Genomic DNA, 22,422 nt, shown 5'->3' with positions numbered 1-22,422 from the left:
ACGTTTCAGCTGGGACAGGGCCAGGTGGGTAGATGTGAGCCAAAGCGGGATGGTAAGAACAGAGACTCCCTTACATCATGCCTAGAGTGACCCTCCCTCACTTCTTCCTCCGATCATCTTCTTGACCCTCAGGGTCTGGGTCAGGTGTGTCACATATGGGCTCCCTTAGCACAGAGGGGTGACTCAGACTGAGGTACCCTCAGGTGTCACTGCCGCTTGACGTGTCTGTCTCCTTTATCCTGGCCTGGTGGTTCTCAGTGCTGGCTGCACACGAAAGTGGTGAGGAGAGCTTTGCAAAAACCCTGATGCTCAGACTCCCCCGATCCCTTGTCCAATTAAAGCCAAATCTCTAGGAGGTGGAGCTCACACATCAAGGTGTTTAAAAAGCTTTCCAAGAGATTCTAATATTCAGCCAGGATTTAGAACCACTTCCTTTGACAATGAGCATTTTGAAAGCAAGGAACATGCTTATTCATCATTGGTATTAAATGAGTTAACAAAGCTCTTAGAGTAGTGCCTGACATACATTAAGCTCTTAATAGCTTAGCTGCTATTAGTAGTAGTAGTTTTTTTTGAGACGGAGTCTTACTCTGTCATCCACGCTGGAGTGCAGTGGCGCAATCTCGGCTGACTGCAACCTCTGCCTCCCAGGTTTAAGCGATTCTCCTGCCTCAGCCTCCCAAGTAGCTGGGACTACAGGTGGGCACCACCACACCCGGGCTAATTTTTGTATTTTTCAGTAGAGATGGGGCTTCACTGTGTTGGCCAGGCTGGTCTCAAACTCCTGGTCTCAAGTGATCTGCCCGCCTCAGCCTCCCAAAGTGCTGGGATTACAGGTGTGAGCCACCGCGCCCGACCATTATTAGTGGTATTAACTCCCCATTGTCCATTCCAGTTCCTGACATATAGCAAGCACCTCACCACCCATTTAACATATATAAATTAAACCATTTATTCTAGAGAAATAAGAGAGAGAGCAAGACAGAAATAATGTTTTAAAAGCCTGGGCGATTCCACTGAGCTTTCCACTCAATAAGCACAGGCTTCAGAGTGAGCCTGAAATGGGCGATCTGGACCTGCTGTTCTTCCATTGCTGTTAGCCCTCTAAGTGCCTTTCAGAGTGTGAACCTTTGGACGAACTGTATTACAGGCAAGGTCATGGGAGTTTGAGAGCAATTTTGACTCTGTGGTTTTTACCAATATAGCTATAGGAGAAATTCACTGGGAGTGAGAAGTGTAAGACTCTGTCCCTTGTTAGCTATATGGCTTTGAGCAAGTCACTTTGTCTTTCTGGGCCTCATTTTTCTCCCTGGAGATCTGCAATTCTTTCTTTCCTTTTTCTTTCTTTCTTTTCTTTCTTTCTTTTTCTTTCTTTCTTTCTTTCTTTTCTTTCTTTCTTTTCTTCCTTTCTTTCCTTTCTTTTCTTTCTTTCTCTCTTCCTTTCTTCTCTTCTCTCTTTCTCTTTTTCTTTCTCTCTTCCTTCCCTTCCTTCTCTTCTTTCTCTCCCTTCCCTTCCCCTTTCCCTTCCCCCTTCCCTTCCCCTTTCCTTTCCCCCTTCCCTTCCCCCTTCCCCCTTCTCCCTCCTCCCCGTCTCTCTCTCTCTCTGTCTCTCTCTCTGTCTTTCTTTTTTTGAGATGGAGTCTCATTCTGTCACCCAGGCTGGAGTGCAGTGGTGCAATTTCAGCTCACTGCAACCTCTGCCTCCCAAGTTCAAGCGATTCTCCTGCCTCAACCTCCCGAGTAGCTGGGATTATAGGCGTCCGCCACCAAGCTCGGCTAATTTTTTCTATTTTTAGTAGAGACGGGGTTTCATCATGTTGGCCAGGCTGGTCTTGAACTTCTGGTCTCAAGTGACCTACCCGCCCTGGCCTCCCAAAGTGCTGGAATTACAGGTGTGAGCCACCGTGCCTGGCCTGCAATTCTCTCATTTCGAGACCTGGCTGAACTCTGCCTCACACCTCCTTATGTGCTTCTGCGATCCTGAGGGATCCGGCTCCCGAGTCCTGACCATATGGGGTCACTCCCAACCACCCTGCTCAGGCTGCCCTGGGCAGGGTGTCAAGGGTCTTGACCTACAAATATCGTGAAGCACTTGTAACCCTCCCCATGCCTGGGATGGTTTAGGGGAGGCTATCAGTATCAGCCCAAATGGTTCACTAGCTATGTGAATAAGTGGTTTTGGAAACCAGTTGCCATTTATACCTTAGCTCAGAGGGAAAACACTTCACGGTAGTCAAAGAAAAGAGGGTAGGGCTGTAAAAAGTCTCCTCTTTCATAGATGCTGGTTCTGGGGATTAAAGAGCTCTAGGAGTCTAGCTCAGGCTTTGGGGCATCTCTCCCCACACCCCACCAAAAATAAAAAAGACCGTCTGAACGTTCCTTTTTCTTTTTTTTTTTTTTGAGACGGTATCACTGTCACCCAGGCTGGAGTGCAGTGGCACCATCTTGGCTCACTGCAACCTCTGCCTTCCAGGCTCAAGCAATTCTCCTGGCTCAGCCTCCTGAGTAGCTGGGACTACAGGAATGTGCCACCATGCCTGGCTACATTTTTTTTTTTTTTTTGTAGAGATGAGGTCTCGCTGTATTGCCCAGGCTGGTCTGGAACTCCTGGGCTCAAGCGATCCACCCACCTCGGCCTCCCAAAGTGCTGGGATTACAGGCCTGAGCCACCAGGCCCAGACTCAGCTGACTTTTCAGTCAGCCTGGCCTTTGTTCCAGTTGTCTCAATCCAGGGAGATTTCTCAGCCTGGCAACTCATCAGGAACAGCTGGACAGATGCCAACAACAGACAGTTCCTCTAGTGCGTTGTAAACAAGGTGTGAAGTGCTAATCAAACACACGCGTGGCATTTTGGTCAGTTTTTCAAAGCACAAAGCCAATTGGAGAAATGAGGTCAATTTGTGCTAGAGATGAAATAACAGAATTGCCAACATTCTCTTATTGTGCTTATTAGGCAGGGATTTGTGTTTTATCCACAGAGAGAAAGGTTCTAATGGGATTCGCCCTGCATTTAAAAATAGCGATGTGAGAAATCATTTAAATCCATGTTTTTGTATTTGGGATGGTTGCATGTTTTGTTTTGGTTTCTTTGATTTTGCCTGATTTATTTATTTTTATTTATTTATTTTTTGAGATGGAGTCTCGCTCTGTCACCCAGGCTGGAGTGCAGTGGCACGATCTTGGCTCACTGCAATCTCTGCCTCCCAGGTTCAAGTGATTCTCGTGCCTCAGCCTCCCGAGTAGCTGGGATTACAGGTGCATGCCACCACGACTGGCTAATTTTTGTATTTTTAGTAAAGACGGGGTTTCACCATGTTGGTCAGGCTGGTCTCGAACTCCTGACCTTGTGATCCACCTGCCTCAGCCTCCCAAAGTGCTAGGATTACAGGCGTGAGCCACTGCGCCCGGCATTGCTCTTGATTTTAAAGGGGTTGTGGACTGATCTTGTTATTTTTGGGGTTTCCTGTGTGTTGTGTTAGAGTTTAATGAGATCAAACACACTGTAGAGTTGCCCATTAAGTTCACCATCTAAATCAGTTGTCCTTTATGGTAACACAGGAATCACAGAGCAGCAACCTCTTTTTGAGTCAAGCAGCAACCTTTATTTGTGTTCTGCACTTCACCCACATGTTTTTGTCTGGGATATTTCCCCGATCCCACTCTTCTGTTGTTTCACACCACTTCTTGTCCTTCTCTCCCACATCTAGGCAGTTCCAAGCCTGAGCCTTTTCTCTCCCACTGCCACAACCACCATCTCCTCACCCCTGTACTGCCACTGTAGTTTCCACTTGGCCCCACCATGCTCACCCCCTCCCTCTAGTTCACGTCACACAGCAGCTAGAAACAGCTTTTGAACATAGTCACGTGACCACATCATTTCCCTACTTAACACTCTTTAATGACTTCCCATTGCTGGTACTAGTGACTCAGCAACACTCCATGACACTGAGCTCCTCTGCCCATTGCACCTCCTTCTGCAGGCAGGGGGTCTTGGAGATATTCTAGAACAATGTGTCTTGACATAGCAGCCAGCTTCTTCAACAGCAGAATTATACTGGTGAGCCTAGTCTTTCTGCTGCCACTGGTATATAGTAACCACACCAGAGCAGGATTCGACTGAAGAAGTGTCGCTTGCTCACACAGGCTCTTGATGTCTGCACACCAACTGCACATCACTCCCGTGCAAACAACCCACCTCTCCTCCTGGGCAGTGAAGGGTTGAGTGAATCTTTGCATTAGCACATACGGGATTCTTACTGATCCTTGTTGGCATGGCCACACAAAACACATTTTGGACTCTGTGAACTTATGCTTCTATTTTCTGACCACTGGAATGTGCATTTTCCCCCAATGATCACGATACTTTTAATTCCTTGAGGTCTGTTTTCCCACTAGACCATAAGATCATACTTTTTTGGCATTGCATTTCCAGGCCTAGCCCAATGCTTGGCATGTGGTGGGTGCTCAAGTGTTTGTTGAAAGCACCTAGCAAACAGTGACAGATATGACTAAACAGAAAATCTACACTGGCCAAAGCATTTCCCTTTTCTGACTTCAGTTTTGTTCAGGCCTTTTAGTTGATCCATTCCTATTCAATGACCCCTAAATGGGCTTGCCATCTTTGGCTTTTGAGTAGCTGCTCTTGATAGCCTCATGAATTTAGATTTTCCATAGTTTTTCTTCAGGTAAGTTTCACAAGTCAGGAATCTGCTCAGACGGCAGCTTCCCTAATTTTTATCTCTGTACAATAAATTGCACAAAATTATTTCCATTCTGCTAGGTGTGGTGGTTCACGCCTGTAATCCCTGCCCTTTGGGAGGCCAAGGTGAGTGGATTGCTTGGGCCCAGGAATTTGAGACCAGCCTGGGCAATGTGGTGAGACCCCATCTCTCTAAAAAAAAAAAAAAAAAAAAAAATTAGCCAGGTGTGGTGCATGCCTTTAGTCCCAGCTACTCGGAGACTGACGCAGGAGGATCAGTTGAGCCTGGGAGATTGAGGCTGCAGTGAGCCGTAACCATGCCACTGCATTCCAGCCCGGGCAACAGCAAGAGACCCAGTCTTAAAAACGAAAACAAAGTTATTTCCATTCTACAGAACCTACCACACGGGCAAATGAATTATCCTATTGGGGAAACTGGTTCAGTCATCTTTGAAATCATAACCTCTCCTCCTGTCTTCCATTTGCCAGTTAGAAAAAACCAAAACAGATCCACAGTATTATGGGAGCAAATCAGAGGTACTCTGAGTTCACTGTTAATATCTGGAAAGGTATATGCAGCTATCTGTGTTTTTTCTCTACTTGGGTGTTCAGCCCATTTTTGTTACCCTTTGGGTAAGTTCAATCATAATTTCCTCAAAATGTGATGTAATAGCCTGGCCTTGAAATAATTTTTGCTATTATTGTCCTCTAGTTTGACAGCCCTTCAAAGGCCTTCATTCTCATTGGATATTCAGATTTCTCACTCTGGAATTGAAGCAATAGGCAGCACATGGTGGTAATAGGTCAGACTCTGGAGCCAGATTCTTCAAATCCTCCACTCAGATATGTGACCTCTGTGTAAGTTTTTTTAAAAATTTGTGTTATCTTTTAACCAGCAAAACTAGGACACTACCAACCTTATTGGATTGTTGTGGGGATTAAATGAGTTGATAAGAAAGTGCTTGGCATATAATGGGCATTTGAGACATTATCATTACCTGGTTCTGGTCTGCCAAGAATGTAAACCCCATGAGGGCAGGAATTTTTGTCTATTTTGTTGCTTACTGTATTCCCAGGGCCTAGAATAGTGCCTGGCATGTATTAGGTACTCAAATTATTTGTTGAATGAGGTAATCCATTATATATTTATTTATAGCTCAGCCAAACTGTAACACTCCCTGATATGGTTTGGCTCTGTGTCCCCACCCAAATCTCATCTCGAATTGTAATCCCTATGTGTTGAGGGAGGGACCTAGGGGGAGGTGTTTAAATCACAGGGGCAATTTCCCCCATGCTGTTCTCATGATAGTGAGGGATTTCTCACGAGATCTGATGGATTTAAAAGTGGCAGTTTCCCCTGCACTCTGTCTCTCTCCTGCTGCCATGTAAGATGTACCTTGCTTCCCCTTCACCTTCTGCCATGATTGTAAGTTTTCAATTCCAGAGGCCTCCCCCAGCCGTGCAGAACTGTGAGTCAATGAAATCTCTTTTGCTTGTAAATTACCCATCTCAGGTAGTATCTGTATAGCAGTGTGAGAATGGACTAATACACTCCCCATTCCTCCAACTATTCTTAGATTTCCTTACCTAGTGCTTTCTCTGCCACTGACCGCTTCTGTTAGGTTAGTCATAACCACTCAATGCCCAGCTTAAATAGAATCCGTACAAGCTTTCCCTGATCATCCTAGGAGGAAGTAATCTTCCCATAGACTGTGCTCTCTCACTACATTGTGTGAACTAACTTCAGCACTTAACAGTCTTACCTTTACTCTTGGTAAGCTCCCTGAGGAAGTTACCATGCCACTTATTACTCAAGTTGGAATATGTTCCAAGTGTGTTTGTTGAGCAAATGTACATGATTTTTTAAAATGGATGGAAGATCTAACCTATTAGAGCATTGTCTTATTGTTGTGGCAATTTTCCTAGGATTCCCTCTGTGTGGAGAGCAAAGTCCTACCTGCAGTGGGGCCAGAGGTAGGGAAGCTCGTAACTGAGAAGACAATTTTGAGCCCCAGGGAATACGGTTAGCCTTGTATACAGAAAGTATTTTCCAGTTATGGGCTACCCCCTCAACTTCTAGTCATCTCACAGCCATAGTGTGGGATTTAAACCTAGGTTTGAGGCACACAATTAGGAATTGTAATAATTACGTCTTATTTGATCTTGGTATGACCAAATAAGGAGGTCATATGTGGGAGCATCTCAGTAATTACAGAATATTAAAATACTGAAAAACAAATAGCATACATATAAAATTGAAGAGGGTGTGCATCTTAATGACAGAACAAGACAGAGCCTTATGTACTTGTGCAGATGCCCTGGGTAGACCTACTCAAGTTTGAAGGACTATTTTGAATTATTCAATAATACTATGTCTTTAAACAAGATGATATTGAGAAAAGGTCATAGTGATTTTGAAATACAGTATCACTTTTAAGGAATGTTAATGGTTTACCAGTTGCTCTTGTAATACTTTGATCTTCTTTATCAGTGTCTTGAGATAGTGCAAATTGTAATACGTTCACTTTACCCATGATGGAGAAAAAGTCTGAGACTTCAAATCCCACAGTAAGTGATGGCAGTGGGACATCAACTTAATTGGAATAATCTGCCTTTCAAATTTGTCATAGTGACCAGGATAGAACAACAAAACTATGAGAACACTGGAGATGTTCAGGTATTGAGAATTTTTCTTCAGTGACTTTGGAAGACTGATAGGGATTTGGTCAGTTTTAGCTCAAATCAGTGTAAAATTTCCTCAGCAACATCCTGAATTTGGGGTAGGGTTTGCCACTGCATTCCAGATAAAGATGTGGCCTTGAAGGTGAGCTGAGTTGGCTGTTAAGCACCCCTCACCCCCATCCCCACCCGCTGCCCCTCGATGAAGCATCAGCTGTTTTCTGAATGACACTACATGGGCTTAGGCTGGTTTTCTGAAACTCCCATAGCAGAATTCCACAGAAATTCCTTTGGCCTAGAATACAGAAAAGCTATGCTGTCTTTCAATAGTTTGGACTGTAAAAGAACAACTAAATCTCAAGTCCACATTCTCTGCTGGGCAGTCCCATTTGGGATTATTTTACAGGGCTCAGGAGACTTACTAGTGCTCAGAGACAAAACACCTCAGCAAATGGCCTCCCTTTGGAAGATAATGCACATGTGGTTTTTGTGGTGTGACTTCAAATTACCCAACAGTCTGGCTGTCCCTGAATATGAGTCATTGTATCTCTCATAAAATCTAAGGTCTTAATTCATGGTCATCCAAGTGATCAGTCTTATCTAGTTGTGATCCTAGTATCATTTAGAATCCACTGGGCTACAGCCCATGAGGTAGATGCCTCTGCTGAACTCTGCCTGCAGATGTTTACCTCCTTTTTTTTTTTTTTTTTTTTTTTTTCCCGAGACAGAGTCTCGCTCTGTTGTCCAGGCTGGAATGCAGTGGCGTGATCTCAGCTCACTGCAACCTCTGCCTCCTGGGTTCAAGCAATTCTCTGTGCCTCAGCCTCCCCAGTTGCTGGAATTACAGCTGCCCACCACCGCAGCCAGCTAATTTTTGTATTTTTAGTAGAGACGGGGTCTCACCATGTTGGCCAGGCTGGTCTTGAACTCCTGACCTCAGGTAATCTGCCTGCCTTTGGCCTCCCAAAGTGCTGGGATTACAGGTGTGAGCCACCGTGCCCGGCCTTACCTCTTATTTAGTAGAAAAAAGTGCCAAATACAAGTTGCTGAGAGGTTCCCTGAAGGAAGAGAAAGTGTCTTTAGCTAGGTTTCCCAATGGCTGCATCACTACTGAAGCTCAGCTTTGAGTAGCTGGCTTCAGTAGCTCTTGGTGATAGCACTGATACACAGGAGATTTTCTCTCAGATCCTGCCATTTAATCCAGATTCTTGAGAAAATTAGTTCCTCTTTAAGTTTGCCAGATATGCTATCATTTTAATTGTGTAAATCCACTGTAACATAAAAACCCGATTTGAAACAGAACAAACGCTTTAAAAGGAACTGAGATGTCGGGTGCGGCGTGGTGGCTCAGGCCTGTAATCCCAGCACTTTGGAAGGTGGAGGGTGGAGGTGGGCAGATTGATTACTTGAGCTCAGGAGTTCGAGACCAGCCTGGACAACATGGTGAAACCCCACGTCTCTACAAAAAATACAAAAATTGGCTGGGTGGGTGGCGCAAGCTACTTGGGAGGCTGAGGCACGAGAACTGCTTGAGCCCAGGAAGTGGAGGTTGCTGTGAGCTGAGATTGCACCATTGCACTCCAGCCTGGGTGACAGAGCGAGACCCTGTCTCAAAAAAAGAAAAAAAAAAAAAAAAGGGAACTGAGATGTGGCTTCTAATAATATCCCAAATAAAATTACAACCAAAAGGTGAAGTTTAACTTATATTTTATATAGATTCTATGAAGGTCATGGGAACTATAATTTCACAAAAATGTACCTGGGACAAGACATAAGGAAATGTGGGGAAAAGGTATGTCACAACCCTAAGAAGTTTTTAAAAGTTCCTTTTACTAAAAAATCAAGCCCTGTCCACTAACTTTCAGTGCAAACCAATACCAATTTCACAAAGTTACAGTACCTCTAGTTCTTGTTTAACAGTTAAAGTTTGTTTTTAAGTTAATTAGACTATGTGTTCAAAAATTTTACAGAAGTAGACTCTTTGCTAAGAGGTCTCCAAATAATTGCTTTCAGTGGCAAAGATACTAGGTTTTTTGTTTCTAACAGGATCATAGCAGCTTGTAAGTCAGGTCACTTTGGGAGTTTTGTTTTTTGTTAAAATATGGCAGACTTTAATTCAGAATACCTTTTCAGTATCATTTTGTTTTGCTCATGTCTTGATTCTGCAACTGTTTTCATTTGTGGCAGTATTAAGGCTATGTTTATGGTTAAGAAATTATCCATTTTACCTATGTCAGAGCTTTTTATGTTCAATGTAGCGAAACATATTTTATGTGTGACCTGGAAAAACTGTAGTACTAAATGTCACCGACTTCTCATCTGAATTTTAATTTAGTAATTAAGCTTTAAATCAAAAAAGATTTATTGCAAAGTTCTCATGGCTAAAAAAGACTAAGTGCCAACAGTTTAAAGTTGAATAGGGATGACATGGCAGACATCCTGCCAGAGCTACTGTTGATTCCAACAGCGGTAGCACATGTGGAACCCCGGAGCCAGGAATTTACCCGCAATAAAGCCAGGTTTTCAGTCAGTAAAACTGATGATTACAGAAGCAGGGAGAGTCTGGCTGCCATTAGAGAAGGTAAGAAAATATCATCGGCTCCTTGGGGCTGCCTTTCTTTTGTAACCTCAGCTGTCAAGAAATGGAAATCGGGGTTGGGGAATTAAACAAAACCCCCAGTCTACCGATCACTTCTGCAGTAGTCACCTAGGTTTCCTTTCACTAGTAGTTACTGTTCTCTCTCCTCCTCCCTCTGGAAGACTGTTTTCTTGCTTATTGCAGCTGAGCAATTCACTTACTGAGCTGTTGAACTTTAATTTGGGGTCTAAGAAAAACATTATGTAAATCAGGTTTTAAGTATGACTACTATACTTCTCAAGTATTTGGAATGTTCCTCCTTGTTCTCGTTAGAGGCTATTCCTAAATCTAAATACATTTTTCTGAGTATTCTGTTAGACTCAGAGTTAACTAAAGATGGTACAATTCTGGCTCAGAGATCCAGAATGAAGGCAGATTCACATTACTGGGCTTCACACCATCTGACAAAAAGTGTACCACCGTGGAGCAACAAGCACAATGTCTACAGACACAAGGTATGGTTTTGAGCCAAGATGTACCACCACTATATCTGAACTACAAAAACGAAATAATCAATTTCAAGCTACACAAAATTAGTGTTCTAACATAAAGAAATTATATATTGTAAAATACGAAGCATTTTCAGATTTGCCTCACCAAAATAGATGTATCAATAGTGTCAATAATTGAAGCTATTATACACGCAAACACAGAAATCAATCTTTTTTTTTTGAGATGGAGTCTCGCTCTGTCACCCAGGCTGGAGTGTAGTGGCGTGGTCTTGGCTTACCACAGCCTCTGCCTCACAGGTTCAAGTGATCCTCCCGCCTCAGCCTCACAGGTTCAAGTGATCCTCCCGCCTCAGCCTCTCAAGTAGCTGGGATTGCAAGCATGCACCACCATGCCCAGCTAATTGTTGTATTTTTAGTACAGACGGGTTTTCACCATGTTGACCAGGCTGGTGTTGAACTCCTGACCTCGGGTGATCCGCCCGCCTCAGCCTCCGCCCACAATGCTGAAATTACAGGCGTGAGCCACCACGTCCAGCCATCTTTAAAGACACTCAAATCTACTTCTTATTCAAGGGTCAGGATCTACCACTTCAATTTGTGAATGTTTTTATTTATAAGCCAGTAAATAATGCTTTTTACTAATATATAATATTCTCTCATGACCTCCAAAATAAACAGTATATATACACATATACCCAGCCTCCCGAGTAGCTGGGATTACAGACACGCGGCACCATGCCCAGCTAATTTTGTATTTTTAGTAGAGACGGGGTTTCTCCATGTTGGTCAGGCTGCTCTTGAACTCCCAACCTCACATAATCTGCCTGCCTTGGCCTCTCAAAGTGCTGGGATGACAGGCATGAGCCACCATGCCTGGCCTGAGAGAATATATTAAAGAAGTAAAACCAAAGGCCATTCTGAAAGACAGTGCCATGTTCTTATGTTCTCAGTGTCCTCTGTGCTGTCACATGTAGTGAAGTCATTTAAGAATCAAGGAGACACAATTCTGCTTAGACACTACCACGGATGAGGATGGTGTATGTGAAGAGTAAGAACACAAAGTTAAAAGAATTATATATCCATACTTCAAAAGTTCCAAATGTCAAGCCTAACTTAAAGCAAAACGAACCTTAAGTTTAACCTGTCTTCCCAGTTACTACTGTAATCACCTTTTATTGCCAGTTCTTGTTCTATTGGAAGACCAGTAAGAAGCCAAAAAAAAAAAAAAAGTTTCAAATATCAATTGTTAAAAACAACAAAGAAGAGTTTAAGGAAAGAATATATTTGAACCACATAAACAAACAAAAAGGTATTACATAAGAAAAAATAATGTAACAATTTATGTAAGTACCTAACATATGAGCATGCTCTTACATCTAAAACAAAAAAAAAAAGGTAACATTGGTACTATATATATATATATTTGACAAGTGTGCATTAAAGAATTCTCTAATATAAAACATTTAAAATGTGGAGAATACTTTTTCAAGATACAGAAAACAATTGTTATGATAGGCACACCCACAATTCTTATAACATGCTTGCGAGGATAAAATCCACCTGAGCACTCATTTCTCAGATGTACCAATGCTATAAAAGTGTTACGCACTGAATATTGCCACCCACTTTTGCAATGTTTGAGTTTCAACACTGATTGGTATGAATTCTGAATTACACAATTAATTACTGTTATTTTTCAGTCTTTCTGCCATGTTCCATATAGAAGGCATGTATTTAATATGAATACTTAACACAGCAACATTATTTGTAGCAAAGTCACTTCCCTGTGTTCATTTTTCCTTTAAAGGCACTATATTTAGAAAATAGTTATTACAACAAATAGTGCTTTGGAAGATCTGAAACTCCAAATCAATGTGCTCCATCAACCATAAGTAGATCTAAGAAGCCCTGACTGAAAATAACACAAATGTAAAAAGTTGATAAATTTAAAGATTATAAAATTGGTTTATTGTAAAAGCAATTCAAGAATACCCAGTTAAAATCTTATCCCAATGCTACCCAATACAACCAAGAAGCAGTTAAGCACTTTTACATTAGGAACAAGGACATAAAACAAGAGACCACATCAAGGCTATGATTCAAACTCAAAAAGGGAAAGGACTCTTAGGTCTCCTTCAGGTCAGTACAGAGGGCATCATAAGATCAAAGCACTGTGCCAGGTATCACAGTACTGCTACAACACTGAGGTATAACTGGGCAAATTAAAGTTGAGGGGTAAAGGAAGATCTCCATATTCTTGTTTTGTGGGTGTACTTAGGTGATTGAAACTCTAGGAACAGCTGCCTTTAATGGCAGCACGGTGTAAGACAAGTCTTTATTAAAGAGAAAGAAGTTTATAAAGTTCTCTATCAAGGTCCCCCTAAATCTTCACAACCCCCCCAAACTTTCCCACCCTCCCCCTAAGCTAAAGCTAATCTGCTGATATATAAGATATAATCTTAATTTGTGGCTACTGGCAAATTACAGGCACTCCTTCCAAGTAGCTTTGATCTTCTGCACATTAAAAAAAATCCCAACATGCTATATAATTCATATACCCAATTTTGCATTCTAGGTAGAATTTCATTACTACTCTAAAACTCCATCTGCAGTGGCCATTTCCCCCCAGACTTAATTCAAGATTTAATCTTTCTGCTGTTTTCTTAATAAAAGCCTTAGAGTCAATTATTATGAGTGATCAACCTATGAACTATTATATACAACACAGTGATTGCATTTTTTTTTGAGCACTGAAAGTACTTAAAATAAAACTTCTTACTTCCAACTTTTGCACTCCTCCAAATTGAAGGGCCAAAATACTTAGATTTTGTAATTGGGGGGAAAAAATCTATCTTCCCAAGCTGAGGCTTTTCATAGCAGCTTTTGCCAGGAGAAGAGATTTTATGCCTGTTATGAACCCTTGAAAATAAGGGCTTATTCTAGAAACATTGAAAGACCCTTAAAACACAGAGGTGCTAGCTGGTGCCACTTTAATTCACAACCAACTATTACTTCATAGCTTATATTGAAGAGTTAATTCATGCTCATTTTGTTCCTTTAAAAAATACTCTTTGGAAACCATTATTACTCCTGTAGACACATACTCTAGTTACATCATCTCTTCCTGTAAAAATAAAGGTATAATCATGATTATCTCTATTTCTTTGCTAAATTCAACTACCAATATACATTTATTAATCTGATCACTTTTCCAGCTAACTCAAGACCTTATAGTATTCTATCCAGGGTCAATTTTCAGCGTAGAAGTAGGAGCAAGTCTTGTAAGTAAGAACAATCTTGAAGGCACTATTTTAATCTAGTCATTAATGTGTTCATTACAAATGAGAACTACAAACTAGAATTTACTTCCAAAACTAAGGCAAAGTAAACTTCCAAAGCTAAGTGAAGGTAAACCACTATAAAGCTTATTTCTGTCATGCACATTATGAACCTACTCACTGATTTCCAACCGAGACTTAAAAATTAGTCCAAGGGAGAAAATAAAGCCATTTCTGGTTTGCTCCTTTCCAATTCATCAGATAATATCTACCGTATGCCCAGAGGGCGTGGAGCACTCCCCTAGGCACTATCCACAGTAATAGCTCTTTCTAGAACACTAAACTACTTCAAACATCTGCGGACTGCCCCAACCAGATTTAAACTACCAGTGAAATATAAACTACTAGTCATGTATTCTAAATGCTTACAAAGCGCTACCATTTTAAAAATTAACTGGAAAGTAGGGAAACCTAAAAAAGGATACATTCCACTACCACACTATTATAAATGTTATGTTTGGGTGTGTGTATGTATATAAAAGAGAGAGCAGATAATCGAGATTTAAATAAGGTGGTAAAAAAAAAACCAGGAAATGAAGATTTTACCAAAACAACTACAAAAACCATCCCAAGCTACAACTATTAACAGATTCACTAACATGGTCATTTGCCTAGGTTCCGACAAAACCAACCAACCAACCAACACCCCCCCACCGCCCCCGCCAAAAAAAAAAAAACCAACAAAACAAAACAAAATGCACACCCACAAAATTATCCACCAAAATCTATACTAGAGTATGTGGCAATAATTAATATATTTATATGGAAATTGTCTCATGCCTTATAAGCTCCTAAAATAAAATCAAGGTCATTATGTGACTAATGATAGCACTAGGAGGAAAAGAAAATACTGAAAGTAAAACAGTCTTCAGCCTTGGTTTCAGCTATCTCTTCAAATCAGCATTAAGTATTTAATATCAGATATAACATTTTTGGCTTGTCAGACCAGTAAACCATGTTTTTCCACTGGACAAAGGAAGCTGAAGAAACAACTGTTGAACAAACTAAATGCTGTGACATGAAGCATCTGACTTCTAAGTCTGAGTATTTAGTTAAAATGATTGGTGAACATTTAACTGGGCAAAAGGAATAGCATCCATCATCCAAACAGGCTCACTTCCCCCAGCCCCCAAAATGAACAGTAGTTACAATAGCAAAAGAAATAAAAAGTTTTTTTCTTTTTTTTTTGATTCTTTAGAGCCAACTGTGAAAGAGGTCAGCAATACATTAACAGCAGCAATGGACAAGGAAGAGCAAAACAGAGGATTAAAGTATCTTGCTGGACGTTTGTTCATCTTTTTCTGTATTAGCCTGAAAACTGCAACTGGCTTATGGAAATTTCCGGTGCATGTGTCTCCTTAGATCCTTCACAGATTTAGAATTCAGTCTGCCTGAGGGCTCTATAACCATGTAAGAAAGCTTTCTTTATCTAGCTTGGTGGCAGCCAAAACAGACTCCATGTCATTAAGGATGTCAGAACTCAAAGCTTCCTGCAGACTTGGCATCAACTCCTCTCCTTCTATGTTCATTCCATCTCCTTCCAGTGTTCCAAGGTCCACATTTGTCCCAGGAATGGCTTCAAGGTAGTCTGGGAAACGGTTCTGCTGTGAGGGCAGGGTGCTTTGGTTGATAGTATCACCTAGTGGAAACACAGAGAGAGAGATAACAAAGTCCTTTTTGAAAAGCTAACATCAGGGCTGTATCATATGAGCATAGAGAAGTGCACAGGGAAAGTAAAGCGCTCCTGACTGACCTAAACTGATACCACTGATACCTAGAATTTATATCAGGTCAAACAACTCACAGATAACAAAATAACAATGCCAAGTTTACTTTTGCTTCAACATTGTTCAGATATCCAATAACAGCTTGATTGCTATTATGTGCTAAGCACTAAGGGGAATCATGAAAAAAATAAAAAAGCCCTTGAAAAATTATATGCAGCAGCGGGAGAAAGAACAAGTACACAACACAACAGCATCACTACCCTGTCTTCAGATAAGCACCACCATAATAAGACTAAACATAAAAATGAGTGGTATAGACCTACCTTGGCCTTAAATACACCTTGGGAAACACTAAAATAGAAAGACTGCACGAATACTTTATTCCACCCTTAGGAGATGCACCTTCCTAACAGCAAAACAAGCTTCCCAGAAGGCTTTGAATAAATCCATCTTCTTAGCCTTGCTTCTAGGTTTCCCAAACTTACTTGGCCACAGAGCCTTTTTTGCATATGACAACATTAACACTCCTCAGAGCTTCAATAGAACATACTTTCAGAAAAACTAATATAAACCATTAAGTGCTACAGGGGTCTGGAGAAGAGAGCAATACAGATTAGAGGAGTAAGTAAAGGTGTTGTGTGTGAAATGGGTTTGAAGTGGCTCCTAAGGATGATTTAACATCTAGATAATCAGAGAGGAGGGGATAGTGTGGATTCTAGAAAGCATCAGAGCCAGGAGCTGGATGAGTACAGGCACAAAAGCCTTGCTAAACACTTTCAGAATAGAAGTAGTTAGTGAAAGAGTTGGTAGCTAAAGAACAGCTTCATTTCCCTGCCAATTCATGCACTCTGGCAGTTGTCACGTCTAGGGCAATGAATGGTTGCCAGGTAAGCCACAGGAGAAATGCTTCCGTAATTACCCCTGTGAGGCAGGTATTTCTCAGCTCCTGCAAGACCCCTGCAACTTCTTTTTTTTGTTTTTTTGAGATGGAGTCTTGCTCTGTCACCCAGGCTGGAGTGCAGTGGTGTGATCTCGGCTCACTGCAACCTCTGCCTCCTGGGTTCAAATGATTCTCCTGCCTTAGTCTCCTGAGTAGCTGGGATTACAGGTGCACACCACATGTGGCTAATTTTTATATTTTTAGTAGAGACAGGGTTTCACCATGTTGGCCAGGCTGGTCTTGAACTTATGACCTCAGGTGATCTGGCTACCTCGGCCTCCCAAAGTGCTGGGATTACAGGTATAAGCCACCGAACCTGGCCTTCTGCAACTATTCTAATAAAGTAAGTGAGCCCCACCTCCTAGTCTTTCCCACCTGGTTTCCGGAGCCCCATAACACCTAAGGTGGACCAAAAACTCTTAGAGAAAAGACGAAGACAAACACTGAATTAAATGTAGACATCTCTCAAAATTAAGGACACTAATCTATAATGAGAGAGATGTTCTAACAGGGTTGTCAGTTTGTCTTGCCAATTAAGATCAACATGCTAACATAAGTCATGTTATCAGAGTTTTATTCAAATAGAGCTAATATATCCAATTTATGATTTTTTTGAGAAGGGGTCTCATTCTGTCACCCAAACTGGAGTGCAGTGGTGTGATCACTGGGGCTCAGTCCATCCTCCCACCTCAGCCTCCTGAGTAGCTGGGACTACAGGCATGTACCATGACACCTGGCTTATTTTTGTATTTTTTTTATAGAGATGGGGTTTCACCATGTTTCCCAGACTGGTCTTGAACTCCTGGGCTCAAACAATACACCCACTTTGGCCTCCCAAAATGCTGGGATTAGAGGCATGAGCCACTGCACCCGGCCAATCCATGATATATATTTTTTTAAACTAGAAAAAGACAAGTTACAAATCACCATATAGAGACAAAGCAGGATCAATTTAATTCAAATTTACAGGATTTTAATTGGTTTTCTTCTGAATCATCTTTGCTTACAATACCTTATGAGACCTGGTGATAACATATCCGACTGTTAAGTCAGGTTACTAAGAGGAATAAAGAATACTAACCTGTATCCATCTCATCCACACTGTTCAGGAAGTCATCTGGGGTTCGAGGGACACTGTAGCTGCTCATGCTTAGTCCACTGTCTGTACTCTCATCTCGAGAGTGATAGGTGCCACTACATAAACATGACAGTTAAAGACCAACACAAAAAATTTAAAAAATCAATTCAAGGTAAAAATAAACACCTGCTGAGCAGCAACATAATTCTCAAAGAGGATTAGTGAAAATTCCTGCTCTGCAACGTCTGAAACAAGCACCCTCCCTCAGGGCCATAAACAGGGCTTGTGCTATGAAGTGAAATAGACAAGTTAATGCTAATTGAAGCTGGCAGCTCTAAGGAACCAAGATTTCTCCTAAGGTTCTGTGCTTGGTGACAATAAGGGACAAAAAAGATACCCCCAGTTAGTTTTCCTGGCTGACAGAAAATTCTCTGCATCAGTATTCTCCTCTCTGTAATATCATTTGAATCTGGGGGTGCGGAGGAACCCATGCAACTTACTTGTCCCAAGGTCTCAATTCTCCAGGTGGTGGTGGCACAGAGAGGTCAAAACACAAACTCCAGGTGGGCGAGGAGAAAGGTCTGCACTAGACTCAAGTTAAATTCCTAGCTATTGTGCGGAGAACATAAGCCAAGGAAAAATCAACCCCAAATAAACCACCAGAATTCCTTTTAGGACTGAGCCAAAATAGATGAGTCACTGCCGATAAGATAAGAATACTGGTGGCTTGATCTCCTTGCTTCTGTGTTTGGGCAGGGGAGGAAAAAACCTCAAACACTTCAGGACGAAACAAAACGGGAAATCATATAGCTCCAGTTAAAGAAAAGAGCAAAACAAAAAATGGCAAGGCACATCCCTTGAAAATAAAATGACCCAACACAGATTTTCACTTTAGACTAAGTAAGGTTTCCCAGATTTACATTCAAATATGGTAAATATCCATTACCCTGATAAATAGAACACTTTCCTAAGCTAGTAGCATCTAGACATCAGCTGGCATTCACTGAGTTCTAACTCTACAAAATCTTAGAGAAACGCATAAAATCAAGGCAGCTGTTATTCTTCAATGGTCTGTGTATGAGTGTGAACTTTAACTTTCTCTACAGCTTGTACATTTAATAAGCAGCTATTTAACTTACATGACAGTTAAAAAATAAAAACAAGTTTAAAAATTGCTCAAGGCTAAAAACTCAGTCAGTACCCCAACTGCCTTCCCTAAATGATGCAATGCATTTACCTTGTTCTCTCTCTCCCCTCATTCCATATACTGCAATCACTGGTTTACTCTAATGCTTCTGCCAGATTTTGCCAAGGCTCAAAAGCCTCACACAGATCGAAGAAAACGCACATTTGCCTCTGAGAACATTGGTATACAATGCAGCCATGTATGAGAAGGCCTCAGGATGTGGTTTGTTTGTATTTTGCCTGCCCTGATCTGGGACAAAAGCCTGGTCCTAGTAATCACTTTATTCGGCTGCTAAGCATGGGACACACATCAGACATTTTAGTCTATTACTGAATAGCTGAACTTACAGAGTTGTGCAGAGTTCATTCCAAACCACAGGGGAAGCACATGGGCATTCCTGAGGACAGAGTTTACAGGGCCATTTTCCTGGTGAGGAACTGCTCCCTGCAGAACCCCACTTCCTACAGGCCCCACTCATTCAATAAACATTCACTGAGAATCTGCTACTACATGACAGGCATTAGACTAGGCTTTGAGGATAAAGAGGTTAACAATCACCGCCACCTACAAACAATGTTTTGTGAGAGGCTCACAACTTCAAGGAGGGAAATGAACAAATATACTAATGAATCATATACAGGGGCTATATGAACTTAGATGTAAGCACAGTACTTTCAGAACAAACAGGGAGCTTGGAAGTAAAGGGTAAAGGTTTCATGGAGGGGGACATCTGAGTGAGCTTTGAGGGTTCTCAAAAGTAAAAGGGAGATAAGGGAACTCTGCATTACTACTAAGAGTCAATGCCATGGCAAGTTGGGGGAAAAAGTATTTAGAGCTTAAGGAATATATATAAATCAAATAGTAAACAAGGGAAAAACCATCAAGAGGTTTTTTTGTTTGTCTTTTTGTTTTTTGAGACGAAGTTTCACTCTTGTTGCCCAGGCTGGAGTGCAACGGCATGATCTCAGCTCACCGCAACCTCTGCCTCCTGGGTTCAAGTGATTCTCCTGCCTCAGCCTCCCAAGTAGCTGGGATTACAGGCATGCGTGACCATGCCCAGCTAATTTTGTATTTTTAGTAAAGATGGGGTTTCGCCATGTTGGTCAGGCTGGTCTCGAACTCTTACTCCAGGTGGTGGTCCACTTGCCTTGGCCTCCCAAAGTGCTGGGATTACAGGCATAAGCCATCATGCCCAGTCAAGAGTTTTTTTTTTTTTTAAAGAAAAAAAAAAAAGTCAAAGTCAGATGTATGTTATTATTAGAAACTGGGGGTACTGCAGAGAATGCATATATAATTCTGCCCTCAGATTAGTAACATTGATTATCTGCCACTCTCATCTTCCCAGAAAACAGAATCTCAAATTGTAGCCCAGCTCTCATCAAAAGTTTTAAGAAAAAAAATCTTCATAAGTGACTGTCAGAAGGATATGCAGCCTATCCATTTTTAAAATGGTCTAATTTTTATCCCTGGGATTAATATAGCCCCTTCAACAAGACAGGTACTGGAATTACATGGATATGAAATTTTCCTTGTTGGAAAAAAAGTTCTGAGGCTATGCATCTCTTAATTCGCCTCAGTTTAAGTCTAGAACTACAATCTTATATAAATACACTTACTTTTAGAACTTTAAACTGTATGTCAGAAGAGTAAATACAAACTTAAAATACATTTTAGATGGTCTTCAAAATCAAACCTTCCAACTAGGCCACCAGCACTAATCTTAAAAACTGAGTAAATGGTGAATTCTATTGCACTAAATACTTTTAGCAGGGTAAGATATTTTCTCTTGGAATTACTAAGTTTACAAATCAATTGGTGAGAACTGAAAAGGTGGTGTAATAGTTTTCCTAGTGCAAAATACCTTTGAGTATTTAAGAAAGTGTGTTATTTAAATCAGTTAGAAAAGGAATCCAAAGCGTAAACTAATCCCATATTTTAAAAAGTTTCAAACTCCATAGATATTTTACAACCTAGAAGAAGGAATTTTAATTAAATCTTAATCTTAAATTACTTCCTAGGCAAAGAATATGACCTGTTTCAGCTTACAGACTTCAAAATGGCAGTTTATGTAATATTGCAATCTGTCTGAAACCCAGGATTTGTGGTAACTCACTAAGAAGCATCCCTAAGCTATGTTATTTTCAAATACTGCCGTTAATCTCAGTGCATTTTTGAAAGAGGCACAACCTTACATTTTATCTCCTTGGACTATAGCCCTTAAGAACATGAGGCCTTACAGTGCTGCTGGGTGAAACATTTTAGGTTGAATAACTATGTGGAAAATTCCTTCCAGTGATCCTTACAATGCAATCCTAAGTAGGTTTAACATGCAATTCATTTGCTTTCACAGAAAGGCATTCACATGTTCCTTCATGATTCTGTAATTTTAAGTAACTGTTAGTCAACAGTATAGGCAGAAGCAAACACATTGTGACTTTGCATAAGTATCCCTTGTACAAGTCTGAACAGTTCACTTCCTCTCACAGGAGACAACTTTTAATCCTCAACTCTGCATGTACTTGCCATTTACAGAGAGATTCATTTACAGCTATGGTTTTTGGCCCACACAGATGTTCCAAATAGCCTATTACAAGGACTAAGCAGAATGATTTTAAAGCAATGATCCTTTTCAGATATTCACCAGTAGCAACTTTCACCAACCTGTTAAGGAAAGGATCTGAGCTATTGGTCGTCATTGTTCTCAATTCCTGAGACATCCCGGGAGAAGACACTGGATTTTGAGTCCCACCATCCTGCTCCAGTGTTGGTAACTGGCTACGCAGCGCTAACTCCTAATTAAAAATAAAACAAAGCCAAAGAGAATCAATCTACTGATGAACACATTTAATGTTAGGTTTAAAGAAATAAAACGTTCATCAGAGTAACCGTGCAGATAGATTAAAAACATCTACTTTAAAGTTAATACATTTCCCAATCAGAATGACCTAATTCTATCCATTTCAAATGACTAAAAATTAAGTTACATATATTTAAAATCTGTCTAGTCATATTAACCACCCCCCACCCTATATACATTTTGCTACTTTGTTTTCTTTTTGTTATTTTCCTTACTCTGGAAGATATTCCCAAATCCTCCTTTGAGTTATTATAGAATGGCAAGTCTGGTCTTTAAAAAAATAATTCTTCTTTTTTTTTTTCCTTCGAGACGGAGTCTCGCTCTGTCACCAGGCTGGAGTGCAGTGGCGCAATCTTGGCTCACTGCAACCTCCGCCTCCTGGGTTCAAGTGATTCTCCTGCCTCAGCCTCCCAAGTAGCTGGGACTACAGGCGTGAGCCACCACGCCCAGCTAATTTTTTGTATTTTTTTAGTAGAGACGGGGTTTCACCATGTTAGCCAGAATGGTCTCGATCTCTTGGCCTCGTGATCCACCCGCCTCGGCCTCCCAAAGTGCTGGGATTACAGACGTGAGCCACCGCGCCCGGCCCTAAAAAAATAATTCTTAAAGTTTGCTTTTACTCGACAACTCTTATATGGTTTTGTGTGTGTGTGTGGAACCCCCTCTCGCCAAAAAAAAAAAAAAAAAAAAGAAGCAGGAAGAACAGCATCTGATGATTTTACTATAAGACACCAATCCTTCCCCAGCTCCCAACACTATTTCACACTTTGCTATTAAATGTCTCATTTTGACTTCAGGTTTTTCTATCCTGAGCTGGACAGAATACGT

General features: G+C 41.1%; 1 protein-coding gene across 12 annotated transcripts in view; it reads right to left on the bottom strand.

Moving 5' to 3' along the window:
• Positions 1-11,734: 11,734 nt before the first annotated feature.
• YAP1 (Yes1 associated transcriptional regulator) overlaps positions 11,735-22,422 on the bottom strand; it is a 125,152-nt gene continuing 114,464 nt past the window's right edge. For all 12 annotated transcript variants that reach the window (XM_024255114.3, XM_024255118.3, XM_024255116.3 and 9 more), the window contains 3 exons: positions 21,399-21,529; positions 17,555-17,667; positions 11,735-15,445 (listed from right to left, as the gene is read on the bottom strand). In XM_024255114.3, coding sequence (XP_024110882.1) covers positions 15,207-15,445; positions 17,555-17,667; positions 21,399-21,529 — 483 coding nt within the window. In that variant the 3' untranslated portion in view covers positions 11,735-15,206. The remainder of the gene's footprint in view (positions 15,446-17,554; positions 17,668-21,398; positions 21,530-22,422) is intronic.

This window comes from Pongo abelii, chromosome 9 (assembly GCF_028885655.2).
Source record: "Pongo abelii isolate AG06213 chromosome 9, NHGRI_mPonAbe1-v2.0_pri, whole genome shotgun sequence".
NCBI lineage: Eukaryota > Metazoa > Chordata > Mammalia > Primates > Hominidae > Pongo > Pongo abelii.
The sequence above is the reverse complement of the archived record's forward strand: the minus strand, read 5'-3'. Positions and strand labels throughout refer to the sequence as shown.